This window comes from Bos indicus, chromosome 18, assembly GCF_029378745.1.
Source record: "Bos indicus isolate NIAB-ARS_2022 breed Sahiwal x Tharparkar chromosome 18, NIAB-ARS_B.indTharparkar_mat_pri_1.0, whole genome shotgun sequence".
NCBI classification, from domain to species: domain Eukaryota; kingdom Metazoa; phylum Chordata; class Mammalia; order Artiodactyla; family Bovidae; genus Bos; species Bos indicus.
In genome coordinates, this window is record NC_091777.1 from 19,684,365 (window position 1) to 19,700,437 (window position 16,073).

Genomic DNA, 16,073 nt, shown 5'->3' on the forward strand with positions numbered 1-16,073 from the left:
GAATGTCGACATTTACTCTTACCATCTCCTATTTGACCACTTCCAATTTGCCTTGATTCATGGACTTAACATTCCAGGTTCCTATGCAATATTGCTCTTTACAGCATTGAACCTTGCTTCTGTCACCAGTCCCATCCACAAATGGGTGTTGTTTTTGCTTTGGCTCCAACCCTTCATTCTTTCTGGAGTTATTGTTCCACTGATCTCCAGTAGCATATTGGGCACCTACCGACCTGGGGAGTTCATGTTTCAGCATCCTATCTTTTTGCCTTTTCATACTGTTAATGGGGTTCTCAAGGCAGGAATACTGAAGTGGTTTGCCATTCCCTTCTCCAGTGGACCACATTCTGTCAGCAATGCCAAAGAATGCTCAAACTACAACACAGTTGCACTCATCTCACACATTAGTACAGTAATGCTCAAAATTCTCCAAGCCAGGCTTCAGCAATATGTGAACTGTGAACTTCCAGATGTTCAAGCTGGTCTTAGAAAAGGCAGAGGAACCAGAGATCAAATTGCCAACACCCGCTGGATCATCAAAAAAGCTAGAGAGTTCCAGAAAAACATCTATTTCTGCTTTATTGACTATGCCAAAGCCTCTGACTGTGTGGCTCACAATAAACTGTGGAAAATTCTGAAAGAGATGGTAATACCAGACCACCCAACCTACCTCTTGAGAAACCTGTATGCAGGTCAGGAAGCAACAGTTAGAACTGGACATGGAACAACAGACTGGTTCCAAATAGGAAAAGGAGTACGTCAAGGCTGTATATTGTCACCCTGCTTATTTAACTTATATGCAGAGTACATCATGAGAAACGTTGGGCTGGAGGAAGCACAAGCTGGAATCAAGATTGCCGGGAGAAATACCAATAACCTCAGATATGCAGATGACACCACCCTTATGGCAGAAAGTGAAGAGGAACTAAAGAGCCTCTTGATGAAAGTGAAAGAGGAGAGTGAAAAAGTTGGCTTAAAGCTCAACATTCAGAAAACTAAGATCATGGCATCTGGTCCCATCACTTCATGGCAAATAGATAGGGAAACAGTGGAAACAGTGGCTGACTTTATTTTTTGGGCTCCAAAATCACTGCAGATGGTGACTGCAGCCATGAAATTAAAAGACACTTACTCCTTGGAAGAAAAGTTATGACCAACCTAGACAGCATATTAAAAAGCAGAGACATTACTTTGTCAATAAAGGTCCGTCTAGTCAAGGCTATGGTTTGTCCAGTGGTCATGTATGGATGTGAGAGTTGCACTATAAAGAAAGTTGAGTGCCAAAGAATTGATGGTTTTGAACTGTGGTGTTGGAGAAGACACTTGAGAGTTCCTTGGACTGCAAGGAGATCCAACCAGTCCACCCTGAAGGAGATCAGTCCTGGGTGTTCATTGGAAGGACTGATGTTGAAGCTGACACTCCAATACTTTGACCACCTGATGCGAAGAGCTGACTCATTTGAAAAGACCGTGATGCTGGGAAAGATTGAGGGCAGGAGGAGAAGGGGACGACAGAGGATGAGATGGTTGGATGGCATCACTGACTCAATAGACATGGGTTTGGGTGGACTCAGGGAGTTGGTGATGGACAGGGAGACGTGGCATGCTGCGGTTCATGCGGTCGAAAAGAGTCAGACACGACTAAGCGACTGAACTGAACTGAGCCTGGATGAGAACCAGGAATCCTAGCCACCAGCCCAGCAAGTGCTAGAGGCTGGAAGCAAATTTTCCCTGGCTGTTGCCTCCATTTGAAAGCAAGGATATTTCAAGGAAGCAAAAACTGTAAAAACAGGTGCAAAGTTTATTATTAGCGGCAAGCACAACAAGTGACAGAGCACACAGAGAAACAATTTGTTAAGATACCAGCAAGGCAGAAATACGTACCCCCAGAGAGAAAGGGTGTGGGCGTCCCCGAAATGAGGAAGAGTGCAGCGAACAGACTGGGAAGCCATTTATATAAGGCAGTTCTTCCAGGTCCTGGCTTATCTCTGGCCAATTATCTGGTTTCTTTTTCCACACCTGCCCTGCCCTAGGACCCTTTCCAACATGTGTGTGCAACATTTTTACAAAATGGATTCCAGCCCAGAGGCCTACGGGGATTAGGGTTGGAGTGTCACCTATTAATGGAGAAGGAACTGGCAACCCACTCTAGTATTCCTGCCTGGAGAATCCCGTGGATGGAGGAGCCTGGTGGGCTGCTGTCCATGGGGGTCACACAGAGTTGGACATGACTGAAACGACTTAGCATGCATGCATGCATTGGAGAAGGAAATGGCAACCCACTCCAGTGTTCTTGCCTGGAGAATCCCAGGGACGGTGGAGCCTGGTGGGCTGCCGTCTGTGGGGTCGCACAGAGTCGGACACGACTGAAGTGACTTAGCAGCAGCAGCAGCATCACCAATTAAAAGGGCTTCCCTGGTGGCTCAGTAGTAATGAATCTGCCTGCCTATACAGGAGACACAGGAGGCACAGGTTAGACCCCCGAGTTGGGAAGATCCCCTGGAGAAGGAAATGTAAAACCACTCCAGTATGCTTGCCTGGGAAATACTTTCCATGGACAAAGGAGCCTGGCAAGTTACAATCCATGGGGTTGCAAAAGAGTGAGACAGGATTTAGTGACTTAGCAGCAACGTCACCTATTACGGCCTGGTGCCCTCTCCTGTTTGACTCCCAAAGAGCCTTTGTGCGCATGTGCAGTGTCTCCTTTGCCCCAGGGATGGGAAATATGTGACCCCTTGATCTTTTAATCAAACAGGGTTTAGCCCCTCTTTCTCCCTGCCATAACTGTTATCTTAAAGTGTCTGCAGGAGACAAAGTCCAGCCATTTACCGTTTTCCTGTTGCTATTTCCATCTCGAAGTACAAATAGGAGACTGGTTGTAAATATCTAGCCTAGAGCCCACATGCCTCCTTCCTCAGGAAACGTAAACAGGAGGCTAGTTTTAACGTCTAGCCAGGAGCCCATCTATCTCCTGCCTCAACACCACTTTTGAGAAATTCAATAGGAATTGACCCATAACTTCACGTGTTTGGCAATGAAAACCCAAATGGTGAGGTGTTTGTTCATAGGTGATGAAAACCTGGTCATGTCAATCTTTTTTTTTTTTCATAGCTAGGTATACATGCACTAGCCTTTACAAAATCTCAAAAGTTCTTAATATTGAAGGGTTTTAAAATTAAGGCCACAGACAGAGTGGGCTGTGGGGGCACCGCTATGGTTATCCTGAGACATAGCATGGCGGGGCTGGGGTGTGGGCACCACTTAGTTGTAAGGGAAACCAAGGCCAAGGTTAAATAACTGATCAAAGGGCATAGAGTTGGGATCCAAAGCCAGGTTCGCTTGAGTCCAGCGTCTATGCTGTTCAACCTGTTGCCTCCCATGGGCAGAGAGTGAGCAAAGCTTGGGTGTGAGGACCAAACTATTAATGTAAGGACATTGGTGCCTCATTTGGGCCTGATTAGAAAAGTTTGGACACTGGCAGATGGGCGGGCTGCTTGGAACAGCAGACTGAAATGGAGACGGGGGTTCAGTGTGAGGCTGGGATGGAAGAGAGACTAGTTGGAATCGTGGGGAATGGCTGGGCGCTCTTGCCATAACCCAGGTGAGAATGACAGTGATCTGGACTCAAGTGATCCAGCGTTCTTGCCTGGAGAATCCCAGGGACAGGGGAGCCTGGTGGGCTGCCGTCTATGGGGTCACACAGAGTCGGACACGACTGAAGCGACTTAGCAGCAATCATGGTGGATGTGGTAAGAAGTGGCTGTATTCTGAATATGTTTTGAAGGTCAAGTTGACAAATTTGATCCCAGGATGGGTATGGGATATGAGATAAGATAAATCAGGTAAGTTTTCCAGGTTCGGTTGCTCTGTCACTTTTCTTTATAACTGGGCATTTAGGAGGCTTCTGGTTTTTGACTGTTACAGATAAGATGGTGGTGAACATCCTTGTAGGGTTTTCCAGGGGGCACAGTGGAAAAGAATCCACCTGCCAATGCAAGAGACACGGGAGACTTATGTTTAATCCATGGGTCAGGAAGATCCTCTGGAGGAGGAAATGGCAACCTACTCCAGTATTCTTGTCTGGAAAATCCCACGGACAGAGGACTCTGGTGGGCTACAGTCCAAGGGGTTGCAGAGTCAGACACAACTGAGCTACTGAGCACAGGTATGAACATCCTTGTAGATGGATCTGTACACCATCTGGAAGGATTTTCCTGGGGGTAGATTCAGTCCTTCTAACTCAGCCAACTGTGCACCACCTGTGCAGGCATTTACCTGGAAGCAGAGTGGGGTGGTGGTTTGAGCATGAACTTTGATATCAGACATTTGGGAGCAAATCTGGGCTCTGCTGTCAGGACTTGGATCGACTGATCAACACTTCTGTGCCTCAGTTTCTTCCTCTATAGATCAGAGTAATGATGGCCAATATCCTATGTCATGCAAAATGCCGGGCTGGATGAAGCACAAGCTGGGATCAAGATTGCTGGAAGAAATATCAGTAACCTCAGATATGCAGATGACACCACGCTTATGGCAGAAAGTGAAGAAGAACTAAAGAGCCTCTTGATGAATGTGAAAGAGGAGAGTAAAAATGTTGGCTTAAAACTCAACATTCAGAAAATTAAGATCATGGCATCCAGTCCTATTGCTTCACGGCAAATAGATGGGGAAACAATGGAAACAGAGACAAACTTTATTTTCTTGGGCTCCAAAATCACTGCAGATAGTGACTGCAGCCGTGAAATTAAAAAGACACTTGCTCCTTGGAAGAAAAGCTATGAAAAACCTAGACAGCATATTAAAAAGCAGAGACATTACTTTACCAACAAAAGTCCATCTAGTCAAGGCTATGGTTTTTCCAGTAGTCATGTATGGATGTGAGAGTTGGACTATAAAGAAAGCTGAGCGCCAAAGAATTGATGCTTTTGAAGTGTACTGTTGGAGAAGACTCTTGAGAGTCTCTTGGACTGCAAGGAGATACAAGAAGTCCATCCTAAAAGAAATCAGCCCTGAATATTCATTGGAAGGACTGATGTTGAAGCTGAAACTCCAATACTTTGGCCACCTGATGCGAAGACCCAACTCATTGGAAAAGACCCTTATGCTAGGAGGGATTGGGGGCAAGAGGAAAGGGGACAACAGAGGATGAGATGGTTGGATGGCATCACCAACTCGATGGACATGAATTTGAGTAAACTCTGGAGTTGGTGATGGACAGGAAAGCCTGACGTGCTGCAGTTCATGGAGTCACAAAGAGCTGGACAGGAGCGACTGAACTGAACTGAGCAAATATCCTGTAGGTAGGATTAACTCAATGTCTATAAAGCACTACGTCAGTGTCAGTTTATTTTCCCTTGAAATTGACTTCACATTTAAAAATTTCCAAGTACAAATATTTTAAAGGGATTGTTTATACTAATTGTTGTTGTTGTTTAGTCTCTAAGTCGTGTCCAGTTCCCTTCTGACCCCATGGACTGTAGCCGGCCAGGCTACTCTGTCCATGGGATTTCTCTGGCAAGAATACTGGAGTGGGTTGCCATTTCCTTCTCTAAGGGATCTTTCTGACCCAGGGATCGAACCCATATCTCCTTCACTGCCAGGCAAGTTCTTTGCCATTGAGCCACCAGGGTGAAGCGATACGTTCAATGAAAAAGTAGCAATCACTTCCCAGAAATAAGAAATCATAAAATAAAATAAATTTAATGTAAAAAAGAATTCTGGTAAACTCTAGTTAGGTAATGTCACAGAGCCAACCGGACTAGGCAGTGTTAGAGAGGTGTTCAAGCCCTGTTATTACTAAACTGAGATGGTGTGCCTCAACTTGGAAGAATTGAAAGAAAAATGTAAAAAGAAGAAGTTTAAATGCCCTGTCCACTGTTACCTAACATGTAACCATCATACTTGGGAGAACTCTGTCCTGGGACTTCGCAATAGGAAGGCTTTAGATGACTAAATCTCAGATAGGCAGATGACTCCACCCTTAGTGCAGAAAGCAAAGAGGAACTAAGGAGCCTCTTGATGAAGGTGAAAGAGTGAAAAAGCTGGCTTAAAACTCAACATTCAGAAAACTAAGATCATGGCATCCAGTCCCATCACTTCCCCATCCCCAACAGATGGGGAAACAATGGAAACAAAGACAGACTTTATTCTCCTGGGCTCCCAAATCACTGTGGACAGTGACTGCAGCCATAAAATTAAAAGATGCTTACTCCTTGCAAGAAAAGCTATGACAAACCTAGACAGCATATTAAAAAGCAGAGACATTACTTTGCCAATAAAGGTCCCTGTAGTCAAGCTATGGTTTTTCCAGTAGTCATGTATGGATGTGAGAATTGGACCATAAAGAAGGCTGAGCTGAAGTATTGATGCTTTTGAAGTGTGGTGTTGGAGAAGGCTCTTGAGAGTCTCTTGGACTGCAAGGAGATCCAACCAGTCCATCCTAAAGGAAATCAGACCTGAATATTCATTGGAAGGACTGATGCTGAAGCTGAAACTCCAATACTTTGGCCACCTGATGCGAAGACTGGACTCATTGGGAAAGACTCTAATGCTGGGAAAGATTGAAGGCGGGAGGAGAAGGGGACGACAGAGGATGAGATGGTTGGATGGCATCACTAACTTGATGGACATGAGTCTGATCAAGATTCGGGAGATGGTGAAAGACAGGGAAGCCTGGCGTGCTGCAGTCCAAGGGGTGGCAAAGTCAGACACCACTGAGCGACTGAACAAAAACAACAACAAGACGACTATTGACTTACTGACCCTCAAAGCGGAGACAGGCAATACTGACCCCAACAGCTTACCTAGCTTTTCAATTCAAAGTATATCTCTGCGTGTGTATGTGTGTGCCCTGTGTGCTCAGGCCGCCTGGGTCCCTCTGGCTCTCGACTCCCAGGAGGTGGGGGGCGGGGCCGGGAGCGCTGGGGCTGCCGGGCAGAGGGGGCGGGGCAAGTTGGGCGCGTGGCCGGGAAGGGGTGTGTGCGGGGTGGGGGCGGGGCGGAGGCGGGATGGGGGCGGGGCGGAACACCAGCGCCGCCTAGTCTCGCCGGTGCCGAGCAGGCTAGTGGAGACTCAAGCTGCACTGAGGAGCCCGGTTGCCAGGGGTGAGTGCTCCTGAGCCCAGCGCGAGGGACAGCGGGCGCCGAGGGTCCCGCTCCTGGGATTGGGACACCTGACTGCCGTCCAGGCCGCCAGGCTCTCGATGAAGCTGCCTCGGTTTCCCCTTCGGGAGTCCCGGAGTCTAGAAGGAAAGGGGCCGTCTGGAGGTTGGGGAGCCTCCTGGCGGTCTGTGAAGAGGCTAGAGGGGGAGCGGCGTGGGCAGAACTTTCGTCCCTCGAGCCTCTGAGTTCTATAGAGAGGTGTGATTTGGGGGTCGAGGTTGTGTGTAGGGAGAAAGTCCACGATGAAGTTGTGAGGCGCCGGCCGGCCAGGCTTCAGATTTCTGAGCGGGAGCTACTTTCTGTCCAGCCTCCTCCTCTCTCCCTCAGTTTACCCAGTTTCGCCTTGCTTGTGAGTGGATGGGTATAAATGAGAGTGCCCGGATGCTCTCTAACCCTGCCTGGTAACTGTCCTGGGAGTTTCCTGCCTCCACCTCCTCACTGGTGGGTGTGGAGACCCCTGCCCATCCCCAATCCTATCTTTGCCCAGACCCACACACACCAGGGCCTGCCAGCGCCGCATCTTTTGTGCCGTTCATCCTCGCGTTTTCTCCTCCTGTTGAGGAACAGCCATCTGGTCCTCCTTGCTTTGCAACAAACTCAAACGCCTCCTCCATCTCCTCCAGGAGGGCTCCCCCAGCTGAACCCTTGGCTCCCAGTCTGTTCTTGCTTCTCTCCTTCTTTTTTGAGCTCTTGGGCTTCTCCCAGTGGTGGGCTCCATCTCCCCACAGGCTGTTCTCTGGGCACAGGGTCCTGTTCCATAGAGAGAAGACCCCATTGGTGAAGACCAGAGTGACATTCCTTCACTCTCCTAATCACTCTGCTCCTAAATTGACTGATTACTCAGATCCCCTTCACCAATCAGCATTCTGAGATCTGAGGCTGGAAGGGACCCCATCTAGCCTGCTAACCTCCCACCCGGTACACGATCCCTCAACTACCTATGCTCAGTGTTGGGGAGCTCATTACTTAAGAAACACTGTTCAGTGTCCTGTAGCTCTGGCTTCATTTAGTCAAAAGTCTGTGGCTTGCAGATTCCACCCCTTGGCTCCACTTCTGGCTCCTAGAACCATGCAGAGGAAATCCATTTTTTAATTCGTTCATACAGTCTCGATCAGTTCACTGGATGAGACACTGAGGGTACAGCAAAGAAAACATCAGATAAAATTCCCTGCCCTCGTGGGGTTCGTTTTCTGGAAAGGAGTTGGACAGCTGTCAATAAGTAAATACACGACATGTCAGGTAGTAATAAGTGCTATAGAGAGAAAGAAAGCAGGCAAGAGGGATGAGGTATGGGGCCAGGTGGCGCTAGAGGTAAAGAACTCGCCTGCCAACGCATGAGACGTGGGTCTCTGGGAAGATCCCCTGGAGGAGGGCACGGCAACCCACTCCAGTATTCTTGTCTGGAGAATCCCATGGACAGGGGAGCTGGTAGGCTATAGTCCATGGGATCGCAAAGAGTCAGTTAGACATGACTGAGTGACTGAAATGGGACCTGTTTAGGGGGAAGATCTGGAGTTTGGTTTTACGCTTGTGAAGTTTGAGATGCCCATTGGGCATCCCATTAGGCAGTTGGAAAAGCTTAGTGGGGACATTGGGGCTGGAAATAAAATTTAGAGCATCATCACCAGATAGCTGGTATTTAAAGCCACAAGCTCACTTAGGGCGAGAGTCATTCAGAGAAAAGAGGTCCCACCAGGGAGTTCTGTAGCTCGTAGCATTAGGAATTAGCCAAGGAGACAAAAGAACAGCCAGTGAGATGGGAGGAGAAATCAGAGAGTGGGGGTGTTCTGGAGGGAACACAGAAGATGCTTCAGGGAGAAGAAAGGGAGTGATGATGACGAATGCCTTTGGCAGAGCCAACAAGTGAGCGTTGAGAATCCAGCAACCTGGAGGTCAGCAGGGGCCATGACAAAAGCAGCTGGAGGCCAGAGGGGACAGGAGGGGAGAGCTTGAGGAGAGCAGTACAGACGACAGCTCGGGAGTCCTGCTGTGAAGGGAGCAGAGAAATGGGGTTAGGTGGAGAAATTACATTATGTGTCTGTGCTGCTGAGAACAGCTCTCCCGGTGAGAAGCTTGGTGAAGGGGGCAAGAATGGAGCATGCTGCAGTAAGTGAGGGGGCGATAGGTCCAGTGCCCCAGGGGAGGCGTGGCCCCTGACAAGAGCTGGACAGCTCAGAAGGTGAACTTCTGGGGCCTCCCTCTCTTTCCTATCTGTAGCTGTCCAGCAGGCTGAGATTTCAGCACTTAGGCAAATCAAATGGCTCAGGGCTCCAGAAAAACCAGACCGGCTGTGTCTCAGGAAGGAAGGAGGGATCAGGGCTTGCCCTAGGCTTGGGGATAAGCGGGGGCCCCGTGTGGGTTGCCCCTTCCATTTGACCCTCTGTTTCAGTAAGGAAGTGCCCCTTTCTTTGCATAGACCGTACCCTCCTCGAGAAAAGACTATAATGACCTCAAAGTTGCAGTAATTAAAGTGGAGAAGAAAAGGTAATGGAGAGAGGCTGATTGGTTTAGTCTGACGAGGGGAAGTCTGGGCAGGGAATAAAGGGGCAAGAGGTAGGATTTTAGGGACAGTTTTTATGAAATAGGTGTTGAGTGGACATCTGTTTTCTATCGTTCGCAATTTAAACTGAAGCAGGGAAAACTTTGGTTAGACATGATAAGGAACTTCCTGTACTGGTTAGTGAGGGCAGCAACGGGCCAGGTCTTTTGCCCTGAATGTTTAGGATGAGAAAGGACAATGCCTTCTTAGACACAGAGTGCTGGCAAGATTGATACTTGGAGATTCTCCCAGCTCTGAGGTTTCTGGAAGAAGGCTAGGACAGAGATGGGACTTTCCAGCTCTTGGTGGGAGGATAGACTGCCAGATCTTCTGGCTAGGGCTTGCCTCCTTCTCTGGGTACCCTGACATCACAAGTCTGATAGGCATGCCTCAAGCATCTGTCGACTGACCCAGACTTGGCAGGCTTGCAGAGGGTCCTGGCTTAGCTGTAGCTCGTCCCCTTGTGGGTGAACGTATTTGTAGGTGTGTCAAAGATCATTAGGCTTGGTGGGGTCTCTCTGTGCCAGTCATGGTGGAGGCCAAAAGCTTTGTGCCAGAACTGCTGAGAATTACGTAATTCTTCACATCTGCTTGGCCAGCTCTGGCCTCTGCCCATCCTGTAGGGGGTTTCCCCAGGAAAGACATGGAGTCTGTGGGCAAATCGAGACCTGCCAGTCCTGTGCCACGTAAGTCCTGCCTGCAGGTGACTTGGCCATGCCTACTCTAAGCCATAGACTGAGGAGCCTGGAGGGCTGCAGTCTGTAGGGTCGTAAAGAGTGGGACACGACTGAAGCGACTGAGCATGCACTCTAAACCTAATGATCTTTGCGGATCGGGGGTTGAGTGATCCAGATTCTCCTGATGCAGAGGAGAGGGCCACTGTTTGTCCTTAGGCCTCCTCTGGTTGAGAGGGGCAGGCAATGTCCTATCTCATCTGAACTCTTCAGCTTCTTTAATTCCTGGCTGCACATGGGTCTTCTGGGCATTGGGTTCGAGGTGAAGTGCAGACCCCATTTCTGGGCTGTTTGTGGAGGACCTGGGCAGGCGTGGTGATGGACCTGCTGTTTTCATAGCCGAGAACCACTCCAGCGTCAAGCCCAGAGCCTGTGCTACCCCGTCTTGTTCTCTCTTCTCCCCTCTCCCCACTTCTATCCTCTGGACTCCTCTGCTTGGCACTGGGCACAGGAAGGAGGCCTGCTTGGCCAGAGAGAACTGTGTTCCTTTCTGGTTTACAGTGGCCTCCGCATTGGGGATTCAGAGCCCCCAAAGCTGCCAGACTCGTGGGCTACCTGGCTGCCTCAGTTTCCTCATCTGGCCAGCACAGGAATTCCAGCCTACATGTTGGCAGCATTCTGAGCTGCGATCTCTCCTTTCCCTTCCTTTGGCTGGCATATGAAGACGGGTACAGAATGTTCCAGCCCCACCCCTTCCCTCAGTGGATTTTTGATTCATGAACATTCTCACTGTACTTCCCCATGGCCCAGCTCCATGCCAGGCTTAGAGATGCCAGGATGAGTAAAACCCAGGCTTCCACTCGGGCCAAGAAGGGAGTTAGGCACATAAAGAACCAATAGGGAAAAGGCAGACTTTCCAAGCCCCTTGGCGTCTGCTCCCTTCAGTCTCCTGGAATGTCCCTGTTTTGTAGACAGACGCTGGAGTTCCTCTTCAGTTCCCATGCCTACGTCCTTTTACTTTCGCTTTCTGTGGGCACTGAACCAGCCCACGTCTCTGGACTCCGTGACCATCACAGGAGGGAACCTGCTGAGAGATTTCCTCTGCTGCGTGGGGACCCTGCCAGGGCTTGGAGCTCTGTGAGATCGCTTCCCACGGACTCCCAGGACCCAGAGTCTGAGGGCTGAGCCCAGGGTAAGCCATTGGCAGATGTGACAGCACACGGTGTGTGGTGGTGGGGGGAGGGCCTGGGCATTTGGGGAGGGGAGCAGTAGATGGGAGTCAGTGCATCCATAGGCTTTGAAATGCACCACGAGTTTCACTTCACCTGGGTTGACATCTTCACAGCAGTGTTCTGGGTCTGCCTCTGGGGGTCGCCGTGGGTTATGTACAGAGGTCTGGGCTCGAGCCTCTGTAGGGAACCCCAATAAGGTATGCCGTCTGGAGTTGCTCTGCTGGGGTTCAGATCCTAGCTCTGCCTCGTCTAGCTTTCAACCCTTGCACAAGTCACCAAGCTTCTCTGTGACTCAGTTTCTTCATCTGTAAAGTGGGGCTGATCCTAGTACCAAATTCAGAGTGGTTGGCAGGGTTAATTGAAAGCACTTAGGATGGTGCCTGACACATTATATGTGGTCAGTTAATAAACACTAGCCATTATTGAAGAGAGAGCTATGGTAGCGTGAATCCAACCAACATAGAAGGGACCTCTCGTTGAGAAATGATTCCCTGATTCCTTGGGAGACATTGCTCCTAACATTAACGGAATCCTTTTTAAATTAAAAAAAAAACTTTGTATTTATTTTTGACAGAGCACCAAAAGTTCTTCACTACTGCCCATGGGGTTTCTCTGGTTGTAGTGAGAGGGGGCTATTTTATAGTGGTGGCATGTGGGCTTCTCAGTGCAGTGGCTTCTCTTGTTGCAGAGCACAGGCTTTATTTAGGGCATACGGTCTTCAATAGTTGCAGCATGCAGGCTCTTTGGTGCGGGCTCAGTAACTGTGGCACACAGGCTTAGTTGCCCTGCAGCATTTGGAATCTTCCCGAAATAGGGATCAAACTGTGTCCCTTGCATTGGCAGGCAGATTCTTAACCACTGAACCACCAAGGAAGTCATAAACCTGTTAAACCAGGCATGACGCATAGATGTGGGAGCCAGGGGCCTTAATTTAACTCCTGGCTGCTTCAGACCCTCTGTGAGACCACAAGCCAGTTTGCCTTCTCTGGGCCTCAGTTTGAACACCTGTACAATGGGGAGCTTGCCTTGGTGTCTGAGGGTACGGCCGTGGCTGGCTTGGTCTCAGGGTGGGGCAGACTTGCCCTCTCCACTACCCTCCGCCTGCTTTCTGAGAAGCCCTGCCCTGACCTCATTCTCCTCCCAGATTGTGAAATGTGCGCACAAGATGCTTTTCAGACACAGAGAAGCCAACTGGTGGAGTTGCTGGTCTCGGGGTCCCTGGAGGGCTTTGAGAGTATTCTGGACCGGCTGCTTTCCCGGGAAGTCCTCTCCTGGGAGGACTATGAGGGGCTTAGCCTCGTGGGGCAGCCCATCTCCCACTTGGCCAGGCGCCTCCTGGACACCATCTGGAATAAGGGTGCTTGGGGCTGTGAACAACTGACTGCAGCTGTGCGGGAGGCCCAGGCCGACAGCCAGCCCCCCGAGCTTCCCAGCTCCTGGGACCCCCACTCACCCCACCCAGCCCGTGACCTGCAGAGTCACCGACCAGCCATTGTCAGGAGACTCTACGGCCATGTGGAGGGTGTGCTGGACCTGACACAGCAGCGGGGTTTCATCAGCCAGTACGAAACTGATGAAATCAGGCGGCCCATCTTCACTTCATCCCAGCGGGTAAGCACTTCCCTCTTGGCTTGTCATATTTCAGAGGAAAAGTGTGCTTAGTTACTGAGACTAGTTCATGAAATCAGGCCTGTGGGGAGATGTGGGTCATAGTCCTCCTCCTTTAAAGGTGCGTGGGTGTGTGCATGCATGTGTGTGTGTGCGTGCTTAGTCTTGTCAGACTCTTTGTGACCCCATGGACTGTAGCCCACCAGGCTCTTCTGTCTGTGGGATTTTTCAGGCAGGAATACTGGAGCAGGTTGCCATTTCCTTCTCTAGGGGATCTTTCCAACCCAGGAATCGAACCCAAGTCTGCTTTGTCTCCTGCACTAACATAGGGATTCTTTACCGCTGTGTCACCTGGGAGCCAGCAGTCTTTCCTGGCTGTCCAGCGGTTAAGACTCCACGTTTCCACTGCCGGGCACAAGAATTTGATCCCTGGTCAGAGAACCAAGATCCCACATGTTGTGGCAAAAATTAATCAATAAAAATAAATAAATGAAGATATCTGGGAAGGTGAAAGTTGCTGTGACTTTTTGGTGCCATGCCACTTCTGATGCGAGATGCTGTTCTGTGGTGGTGAGCATCTCGGATTCTGAAGTCAGGATGATGCAGGCTCAAGGCCTGTGACTTCAGATTTCTCTGTGGAAGCTCTCATTACTTCATCTCTCTTGTCTCAGATTCCTCATCTGGGAAACATTAGTAAGGTCTTGGGAGAATTCAATGAGGTGAGCTGTATAACTCTTAGAACAGTACCCAGCACACAGTAAGCACTCATTGTGGAGAAGGAAATGGCAACCCACTCCAGTATTCTTGCCTGGGAAATCCCATGGACAGAGCATCCTGGCGGGCTACAGGCCATGGGGTCACAGAGTCGGACATGACTTAGCGACTAAACCACCAGTAAGCGCTCACCAGCTCACTGTTTGTTACTATCAGTTGGGTAACTGGTGATGCTCTGTGCTTGTTAGCTTTTAGTGCCGTCCGCTGTAAATTAACAGCTCAACAGATCACAAAAATTTATTAAGTTAAATCTGTGTTTAATAATTAATACAAAACACGATGTACTTATGTAGTTTAAATGCCCACATAGGACTTCTATATGAAATTGCATTCGCTCATAAACATTCAGGGTTATGATAACTGCCTCTGAAGATGCCATTCCACAAGAACAGAAAAATGTCTTTGGGGTACTTCTGAAGCTCTTTGTTTTGTCTTCCCCCAAAGAGTGGACCTCAGGTCTCCTGTAATGCAGATGGAACAGTCATTAACAGCCCACTTTATAGATTGGGAAATTGAGTCTCAGAAAAGTGAGAAAAAGCTCACAGTAGTTAATGAGAAGGCCAGTGCTAAACCCAGGGCTTTGACTAATTAATTGAATTAATTAGAATTTAATTAATTAATTGATTAGAATCATATGAACCTATTTTGATGCCTACTATGTACCAGTTTCTGTCTTAAAGCTTATTGTGCTGAGAACCTTGTACATAGTAGGCACTCAAGAAATATTTGTTGATGAAATAATGAATTATTAATGAATGCACTGGAATACATTGCAGTGTTAGGATGTTTATTTCATTTTTTATTTTGTAATAATGTTATTTTAAAAGATTTATTGGAGTATAGTTCATTCACAGTGCTGTCTGCTTTCTCATTTGAATTTTAAACATTTGCTTGAAAAATTATTTCACATCAATTTTTGCTTCTTTTGGGAAGCTCTCATGTGTAATTTATTGATAGCATCTTTGAAGAGCAAAATCATTGATGATGTTTGAGCAATGTTTCAGATGATGGAGGAGCCATAAGACTGCTCTAAGTAAAGGAATGTGTATGGTCTCAAAATGTCAAGGGGACTTTCTAGTTTTGATTTTTGTCTGTTTCTGAAGTATGTGTTTGGTGTCCAGGTGAGTTTAGGTAAAGCCTGCTCAAGGCTGCTTTGAAGTGTTCATAGTATCTGTGTTCGAGTGTCTTAGAACAGCTGCATTGTGGTCCTCCATCACTAGAGTGCCTGAAACCTGCCGCTGCGCCTTGTGCTGTAGTCCCTGTGGGGATTTCAGAGACTCGAAGAAATCACTACTCACTCAAGTGATTTCCATCTTCCAAGAATTATTTTTCCCATTCTTGCAGGTTTATAGAGTTATGTCTTTTTCTTTTTTTAAGTTGTTCACTCTTTCAGTGAGTCTTAAGAGGGAACCACATTGGATGTGTGTTCAAGTGTTCACTTCACCACCTGATACTGCATTGACTTATTTAAATGCATCTTACCATGCAGATGTTTTTCTGGCCTTTTATTGTGGTGGAAGAGAGAGGCTCATGGCATTGCCATAGTCGGTAGAGACCTTCTCACACCTGTCCATTTGCCTTTCTGGATAAATAATGACTTTTGCTTTCCGCACAGGCAAGAAGGCTCCTTGATCTCGCCACAGTGAAGGCGAATGGGTTGGCTGCCTTTCTTCTACAGTGTATTCAGGAATTACCGGTCCCATTGGCCCTGCCTTTTGAAGGTATATATGTGTTCTTTTCAGTTATCAGAAAAGGAAAGGAAGACTTTCAGATTCATGGTGAAGAGCAAAAACATCAGCATGAGACTTGTCAGCTAGAATCTCACTTACTGGCCGTGCAAACCTCCGTAAAACTCCGCGTCTCACTTTCAGGGTAATATCACTACGGTTTTGGGGCTTCCTTGGTGGCCCGGTGGTGAATAATCCACCTGCCAATGCAGGAGATGGAGGTTGGATCCCTGGGATGGGAAGATCTCCTGAAGGAAATGGCTACCCACTCTAGTATTCTTGCCTGGGCGATCCCACGGACAGAAGAGCCTGGTAGGCTACAGTCTGTGGGGTTGCAAGAGTTAGACATGACTTAGTGA

General features: G+C 48.4%; 1 protein-coding gene across 6 annotated transcripts in view; it reads left to right on the forward strand.

Annotated features, from left to right (window-relative positions):
• Positions 1 to 7,015: 7,015 nt before the first annotated feature.
• NOD2 (nucleotide binding oligomerization domain containing 2) overlaps positions 7,016 to 16,073 on the forward strand; it is a 34,263-nt gene continuing 25,205 nt past the window's right edge. For 2 of the 6 annotated variants that reach the window (XM_019979820.2, XM_019979823.2), the window contains exons 1-3: positions 7,114 to 11,565; positions 12,750 to 13,216; positions 15,603 to 15,708. In XM_019979820.2, the coding sequence (XP_019835379.2) occupies positions 12,758 to 13,216; positions 15,603 to 15,708 (565 nt within the window). In that variant the 5' untranslated portion in view covers positions 7,114 to 11,565; positions 12,750 to 12,757. The other 4 variants (XM_019979821.2, XM_070770549.1, XM_070770548.1 and 1 more) reach the window with 4 other exon arrangements.